Source organism: Takifugu rubripes, chromosome 20, assembly GCF_901000725.2.
Source record: "Takifugu rubripes chromosome 20, fTakRub1.2, whole genome shotgun sequence".
Taxonomy (NCBI): Eukaryota; Metazoa; Chordata; class Actinopteri; order Tetraodontiformes; family Tetraodontidae; genus Takifugu; species Takifugu rubripes.
Window position 1 is genome coordinate 2,097,023 of NC_042304.1, and position 8,565 is coordinate 2,105,587.

The window sequence follows — 8,565 nt, forward strand, 5'->3', positions numbered from 1 at the left end:
AGTGAGCGGGATGTCACCGTTGACGTCACTATACTGATACGTTTCGATCACTCAAAATTGTAATTAAAAAATTCCTTTATTTCATATTCATTACACACGGGCTGATATTATCCAAGTATTCTGTTGTTTTCTGCATTTGAGTATTGTAGTGCACTGCTAGTTAAAAGCCCAAATTAAATGTCTCAGAAAATTAGAGGACAAACCAAATATTATTTTTGATGAAGACGCTTGACTTCTGAAAAGAATGAACACATAGAGAATTCGGTAGCTGGGTGGGGCTCCTTTTACATGAATTACTGCAACGCTACAGCCTTGAGGTGAAGCACAGGTAGCTTCAGGATTGTCTGCATTGTTGTTTCTGGTGCCTCTAATGTTTGTTCTTGCACTACAACGTGAACACCACCACTGCAAAAAAAAAGGGATAATTAAAATCACACATATCAATTAATTAACTATTCCAGTTGTCATGGACATTCACTTACAAAACAAAGAGGTGCCTCACAGCAGATTTCAATCTAGGGAATACAGTAAGGGCACCCGTCAAGCTCTTTCCAACTACACAAGATTGGGCATTGTAGTGAACCACAGGAACACAGTGCCAGCATATGGTCTAAAATGGTTCAAGTTCCAATTATTTAAATTCTAATTAAGTTCATCATGAAATATCTTCAGCAATTTGCTCCATTCCATGAGTAACCAAAGTAGTGGCACATAACTAATGAAATGTAATAGGAGACTCAATTCAACAGAACACGAATGGCAAGACTGGTTATATCTGGCCCTGCTTCTTATTCACCTATTGCCACAATGAAACATAAAATGAAGCACAGTTGAGGGATTTTTCTAATCCCACCATTTTTATTTTATTTTTTTATTTTGTTGCCTCACATCCGTTGTTGCTGTTTCTGACCCTAAAAACTGACCTTTTATTGCAGTGCACCCCCTAACCGGTTGGGGCGCTGCCGTGTCTGCAGCGCAGTGGCGTCTTCCGGGCCAGATCTTTGTTCTTCCTGGTTCGCTCAATTCACGTCCCTTCTGGCTTGACCGCCATCATAGAAAGCAGGTATGTTCTAGATGCGCAAGCAATGTTACTAAAACCCATAGATAATCTCATCCATCCTTTAATTTATGTCGAACAAATAAAGGGCTGTCTGGTCCAATGCTTCAATTTAACAACTGGACCGAATATGGTCAAATAAAGGCTAACTTTTAACCGTGTCGTTGCCATTTATTCATCAGGCGGCGTTCATTTTCATCCCGGAATATGTTATTGGCACCAACAGATCCGAACTAAAGGCTGCCTCTTTAACATTACGAGCGGTTTTGCTTAAATTCACTGCAATTGCCAGTATTACTATCAAGTCACATATCTATATGACCATGATAGTGAAGCGGAAAGGTTCCTCAAACGTAGAAGTTTTAAGCAGTTTAGCTATTTTATAAATGTCCACGTGTGAAGCGGGGTCGTTAATGCTAACAGAGGAAGTGTACGATTTGAGAGGCATTAGACTGTATGTGTTGTCAGAGACGTTTCTAATAAGCAGTGTTTGTCCTGCAGACATGGCTATCCGCTACCCCATGGCCATCGGCCTGAATAAAGGCCACCCGGTCACTAAAAATGTAACTGCTCCCAAACACAGCCGCCGACGTGGGGTGAGTATTGATGGAGGCCCTGAGCACTTGGGGCTTTTTGTCCATGTGCCGCGATTGCTCATGTTCACGTTTGTTTAATGTTCATATGAGTGACTAGTGGTTAATACAGGTAATCTTTACTGGGGGGGTGTTTATCTGGGAAGGCAATTAACAAGCTCAGAGAAACACGTTGCATTAAAATAAACCCTTCCTCTGTAAATGATAAGTTCTTGGCTTTATTTGCCACTTATTCATTACATTTGCTATGCTATGTGTAACAATATAAAAGAGCCATTTTTTGTATTGTTTGTATATACGCTAACCTGAAATTAATGTTTTCATGTCATTTCTATTACAGCGTCTGACTAAACACAGCAAGTTCATTCGCGACATGATCCGCGATGTTTGTGGTTTTGCTCCTTATGAGAGGCGAGCCATGGAGCTGCTGAAGGTATCAAAGGACAAGAGGGCTCTGAAGTTCATCAAGAAGAGGGTGAGGGCAATTTGCTGTTTTTGTGGATGCTTTTCTCCTTTGTCTGCTGAGGGTTTGTTGGATCTTTTCAGTTTTGTCTTTAGTAGAAGCAGCTGCATGTGGTGGATCAAGTCTGCCTCAAATACCTCAACATTGAAAAATAAATTCTCCTACAAAAGGCTTGGTGCTGTGTTTACAGTCAGTGCTGTCATGGTGGCTGAAGTGTGGTCAGTTTTAGTGTCACGCTGAAAGTACACAGAGGCCATACCTGTAGATCTGTGGGCCTCAGCAGCAGTCCTACTGCCAGATTTCATATTGCTCTATAACCTTTAAATTATTATTTGTAACCCTGAGATAATTTTAATCTAAGATGTTTGTCAAATTATTTAAGGGACTATAATGGGATAATTTGGTTTCTGTGGTCTTCGGGACCCCTTTTTTGTGAGTGTGTGTCTGACATTGCTCACTGTTTTGCTACTTGATTCACAACTCCAGAGCAGCTGGTCTAGATCATGGTGTAGATCACTCTTCTTGGCCAGTTGGGGTTTTTGGTGGCTTCACTAATCTAGGTTGACATTTCAGATTAATTCATTCCAGTTTCTCAAATGTTTGTGACACATCTTCAGTTTGGTTAGAATCAAATCTTTGCTAGCTTTCATCTTCACGTGTTAAAGGTTTGAACTGACTGGGCATCTAGACTGGCATCTGCTTATTTAGCAGAGAAGCGTTTAAAGAGAGAACCAGTCTGTTACCTAAAGTTACGTTCACACTACGTGATTTTAGCCCAACTGTCTGGTCGGCGACTGCTTTTTGCTCTTCTCTGCAAGATGTTGGTGAGGCAGTTGGACAGCTGTGTTGTTAGTGTGAACACCAATGAAGACTGAATATCTAGCACGATAGAGGTCCCATAGCATCACAACATCAGAAGCTTGAGTCAATGTAGCAGAAACAGGGTTGCTGTGTGTTTGGAACTGCTGTCCAAAGCCCTCAGCCGAGCACAGTCACAGCTTCCTAGTAGCTTCCCACATTCTGATTATTTCTCTGTTAAAACACGACCCTCATTTTAAAAAGACGGGGGGCTGCTGCCAAATGCACGAGTGACCCAGAGAAGCTTCAGCAGCTTCCTTTTGTGTTTTTGTACGACACATCGCACCGACCTGGAGGCCTTCTCCCTGCTCCTCGTCTGTTAGCAATGATAAAACATCAGAGGTCATGTGGCGTGAATGCGTCACAGACCTCAACACCCCTGACCACATGACCATGGTTTTGTGAGTGAGGCATAAAGCAGCAACTGCATTATCTAACGCACCTTTGCTGTGAGCTCTGGGTGTATGTTAATGATTCTGATGCAAGTAAATACCTGAAGAGGGGGAAGCCCAGTCATATCTGTATGCTGCTGCACTTCATTAAATTCTTGAAAGTATGTGATGCTGTGTCCCTAAAGTTCATTATTTTCACAGTTGTGTTTTTCTTCCCTAGATTGGCACTCACATTAGGGCTAAGAGAAAGAGAGAGGAGCTCAGCAACGTTCTGGCTGCCATGAGGAAAGCTGCTGCCAAGAAAGACTGATCTGTTAATAAAGACTGTCCAAACACAAACCTGCTGGGCTGTCTTGGTTTTGTTTTGGTGGTGGCCTCTCATCACCATACTGACTAAAATTCCCTTACATTTGTATTTGGAGTCACTGAAAAGTTAAAAGGATCCAGCGTGTGAAGTTCTGCTGTGGGCTCCTTTGATCTTTTTGGTTAACCTTGAAATGAAATTTCCTCCAAAAATGAATCTGCCTGCAGAAGAACCCTGTCTATAAGCCAAGTAAAGCAATAATAACTTAATATTCAATATTCAGTTTTTGGAGAAACACGTCATTTTTGCCTGTCCATAAATTCAAGAGAAGCTGAGAAGTGCACGTGTTCTGACCAGGATTTGGCTCGGTGGTGTTAAACACTGGATGGCTTGTTTCCAGTCTCCTGACCTCTTCATCCTTTTCAGGGTCGGGGAGGGTTCTGGAGCCTGACCCAGTTGCACAGGCAAAGGCAGGTCCAACCCTGGCTGAGTTAATCACAGGGCTTTATGCATCGTGGGTTCAGTACCTTGCCCAAGGGTACCTCGGCATTGCTCTGACGGCACTCTGGCACCTCCCCCTAGTAGATCTGTGATGTTCACCCTCAGTGTAGGAGTGCTGTTCTAAATAATGCTGCTCTGAACATGTTACCCTAAGCAACTCCTAAGCTCTCAACAGAAAATCCTTTATTTTACATTTGATTTTGTTGACTTTCAACTTGACAGCTAATTAGCTGCACCTCATTTGATGAAGACTGAAATGTGACTAAAGAATAGACTTGCTTATATTTACATACATTCATATACTGTAGAGCTGCATCCAGCCCTCCATAGTCAACACAGAATAAAGGACATCAATGTTGAATTGTTCATTTCTTGCAGCATCACCAAAGCTTTGGTCACATTAAGTGCAGTTTAGACCCACTTTAAGAACAGAATTCACTGAAAGGACCAGGACAACCACATTATATATTGTACTTAATTCTCAGAGTGGTGGCTAAAGAACTAGCAAACGTTACCATTTTATTCCGAGCATTTTTGAACCCACTGCTACTGACATTAACTATTCACCAGATGTCACTAAAACCCAAGTAATCTATACTTCAGAAACCAGAGGAAAGACGTTTACTATTCTGTGAAATAGAATTACACAGCATGCTGAACCAGGCACCAGCTCATCACTCTTTCTAAATCACATCTCCTTGATTGAGAAGCCCAGACGGAACAGAGGAACAGACATCGCAGAACCGAAATCTCAGCAGGACACTTCACAACTACACAGTATCTGTAAATGGAGACCAAACTAAACCAGAAAAAGGCATGAATGACAAGAAAAGGGGACCCACTGGGGTGAGAAAACCCTGCCAGTGCATCATTCTTCTTAACACCTGCAGCCTTGGCTGTTCTACCTTCATCTTCAATGAAACAAAGGGGATCAGCCTCCCACAGCTGGACAGGAAGCTGGTTCTGCTGAAGGTGCTGCCACCCCTCTATATGAGTCTGGGTACCAGCAGTAAACCAGCACTGACACCGGAGTGGTCTACTGGGATGATATGTGCTTCTCCAGAGGGAGCTTGACCTTTAAACATCGTCAGAGAACTACTTTGAAATCTATTCTGGATTTTCTAAGCAGCCAATAAATAGAAGTCAGCACGAGAGAAATGTCAGAACTCCAACTGTAGCATTTTGGATCAGCTTCTCAAGGATTGTTGGGACATCCTGATGGTACTGAGTTACAATCGTCCAGCCTGGAGGAACAAATGCTGGACTAACTTTTCAGCATTATGCTGGATGAATATTTTCCTAATCTTTGCGATGTTTCACAAATAAAACAATTTTATATGCTAACTAAGGGATGGATCTTGGCCAAAAGCTACTCCATGATTCCTCACGGAGAGACTAGACCAGCCTGGAGATTCACTAACTGCTTCATCGCCTCTGGTTTCATGGGTAAATGTAGCTGAGTATCATCAGCATAGCAGTGAAAAGGAGAAATCATGACCATGAACGATCTGATAAATATGACCTGGACCATTTAAATCCCAGTGACTTGGCCTAGACTGTCTAACAGCTTACTCTACTCAACTCCATCAAAAGCATGGTAGGGTTTGTTGTGATTGATTATTGAGATTGGATAGCCTTCAAACAATTTCTGAGCCTCTTCCTGAGAAAACCTGGGTGTTTCTAGTTAGTTAGTGAGGGCTGTGGTGATGATTGCACTGAAATGATTGGTTCAAATGTCCCGGGATGCGGAGCTCAAAAGCAAATTATTGAGGCAGACGAAAAGTCCAAAGCAAAGATGTTTAAATAAAATGAGCTGACACTGTAAAGGAACAAAAATAGCTTTTTTTTAAAAATTGGGGATGCATTTAAAGAAATGTAACAACCGTGAGCATCTAGAATGGCAAAAAAAGAACCACTCTGTTGTTTTCCTCCCTGTTTAGAATACATGATTTAGGAGTAATACGAGGAGAAACTACAAAAACAAAACAAAAATATGACAAAACACATTCTTCCTCTGAGAGGTACACTTGGCCTGGTAAAACAAGGATGCTGGATCACCAGACATGGACATCGCAAGAAAATCTGGAGGAATGCAGACTTTAAATACACAAGGCAGTGGAGAGCTGGAAAGAGGTAGAGTAAAACCAAAAGAGTAAATACCTTGGTCAAGCAGATAGAGGAATATTCCCAAACTGCCTGACGTGATAGTCAATATTGCTGCGATTATGCAAACTGCAATCAGGACCGATTTGTTGTTCGATAGCTATAATTTCCTGAATGGAATTATTCTTACATTTGTTGCAAGTTGAGGTTTAATACCGATGAAGGTAGAGATGGTGCTGGTTGCTACAGAACGTGGAACAAAGCTGTGGGATTCTTGAAGAATCAGTTGAAAATAACGTTCCCCACATTTCCAATCTCAGGCTCTCTTGTTAGTGAAGTTTTGACCAGGGTTGCAAAAGTTTGGCAGGTTTTTTTTTTTTTTTTTATAAGGGCAGCAGGAGAAGAAGACAAGCTCATCTGCATTTAAATCAGACCTACAAACACATCGCACCATCCTGGCAAGATGCAAAACACTGTTAGCGTAAACGGTCACTGAATTAAACGACTCTATGTTGAGTCACTTGAATGAGGCTGTCACCTTTTGAATGAGGAGAGTTTAAAAACGGACGGAGACTCTGGAGCCTCGATACTCTGAAGGGTTACGTTTTCATTCATACCACAGTCTCTATCCTCTTCCTCCCAGGCCACAATCATGACAAGGACCTTTGGTGATTATCAGAGCTAGGAAACAGTTGGATGACAGCCGGTGTGGTGGCAAAGGAGAGTTATGCACTTATTTAAGGACAGTTGATTAAATAGAATCTTCCATGGTCCTCATGTGGTACCTTTTGTTTATCTGACTGCGTGGGTTCCTCGAGGTTTGACTCACAACTGCAGCCTTCTAACTCCTCCACCTCTTCCCTCCTACACAGGATGGAGGTGCTGAATGCACAAGATTTTATCCTCTTATCTTGTATATCTTATGTGTGTGCACATATATATTTACAAATATATATTTACACACACATATCCTCTCCTTTCCCCTCCCCTCCCCTCCCCTCCCCTCCCCTCCCCTCCCCTCCTCTCCTCTCCTCTCCTATCCTATCCTATCCTATCCTATCCTATCCTATCCTATCCTATCCTATCCTATCCTATCCAGGCCTATTTATACTCACAATCAGGGGAATAAGAGGGTGCTCTTATTTACCTCACTTGAAAAGGTTTGGAAAACTACTCACAGGATCACACAGTTGTAGGTGGGGATTTTAAATGCAACACTGATTTCATTCTGGACAGGACAGCTGAGGAGCCACATCCTCCATCCGATCCGGGTTAGCACAGTGTGAAATAGTTCCAGTTGGTTTCAAAGATTACCATTTAGTCACTGCTAAGTTAGTCGGTTCACCTGGCGTTAGGGTTAGGTCTCACTGGTGTGTTCATAACAAGCTTCTCCTGGAGAGCACCTTCTGCGAGAGCTTTAGGTGCTTCTGGCAGAGGTGGAGACACATGAAGCCCAAATTTGGTGACCTGAAGCTCTAGTGGGAGGTGGGGAAGGCCCAGATTCAGGTGGTCTGTCAGCAGTACACCTCCAGCTTCACTACTAAGCTGAGGATGACAGTAGAGGAGCTGGAGGCCAGTGTTAAAGACATTGATATGGGCGTACACACAGACAGTGACCCCACACCTGGTCATTGGTTCCAGGAGAAGAGGAGGGAGCTGATCGCCCTCCTGAGGGAGTGAGTGAAGGGGGCTCTGGTAGGATCTTGCTTCTTCCACCTGGAGGAGATGAACGCTCCAAGGTCTTTCTTCTTCAATCTGGAGAGATCGGTGACCAGGAGAAAGCAGACTCTTGGAGGGCAGAATTACAAGGAGGAAATGAGAGCCCATGTCAGGAGTTTCTATGGCAGTCTCTTTTGGGCCGAGCACTGCTGCAGCCTGCAGAGTCGTGAGGAACTCGTGGAGCACCTCCCTCAGCTGAGTCCCGATGAGAATACCTCCCTTGACTGCGAACTGACCCTAGAGGAACTGACAGTTGCAGTCAACCAGATGGCTTTAGGACAGGCACCAGGGATCGACGATCTCTCCACAGACTTTTAAAACCTTTTTGACCACTGCTTGGCCGAGACTTACACTCGGTGCTTTTGGAGTCTCTGACATCAGGATCTCTTATGGTCTCCTGTCAACGGGCTGTCTTCTCTTTGTTGCCAAAGAAGGGGGACTTGGCACAGCTGAGGAACTGGAGGTTGTTGGTCGTCCTCTGTACAGATTATAAAGTTCTTTCCAGAGCCTTGTCCAACAGACTGAAGGGAGTTCTGGAGAACCTTGTAGGCATTGTGTGCCAGAGAGGTCAATAA

The 8,565-nt window shown here is 43.2% G+C and overlaps 1 protein-coding gene and 1 long non-coding RNA gene across 2 annotated transcripts; one reads left to right on the plus strand and one right to left on the minus strand.

Annotated features, from left to right (window-relative positions):
• Positions 1 to 344: 344 nt before the first annotated feature.
• LOC115247192 (uncharacterized) lies at positions 345 to 1,050 on the minus strand. Its single transcript, XR_003886248.1, has 3 exons — positions 924 to 1,050; positions 483 to 515; positions 345 to 405 (listed from the first exon to the last, which is right to left on the minus strand). It is a non-coding gene; the product is annotated as an uncharacterized lncRNA (long non-coding RNA).
• On the plus strand, positions 936 to 3,702 carry rpl36 (ribosomal protein L36). Its single transcript, XM_003973778.3, has 4 exons — positions 936 to 1,063; positions 1,559 to 1,653; positions 1,991 to 2,125; positions 3,584 to 3,702. Exons 2-4 carry the CDS (start codon positions 1,561 to 1,563, stop codon positions 3,671 to 3,673), a joined length of 318 nt encoding a protein of 105 aa, XP_003973827.1. The 5' UTR covers positions 936 to 1,063; positions 1,559 to 1,560; the 3' UTR covers positions 3,674 to 3,702.
• The last annotated feature ends 4,863 nt before the right edge of the window (positions 3,703 to 8,565 follow it).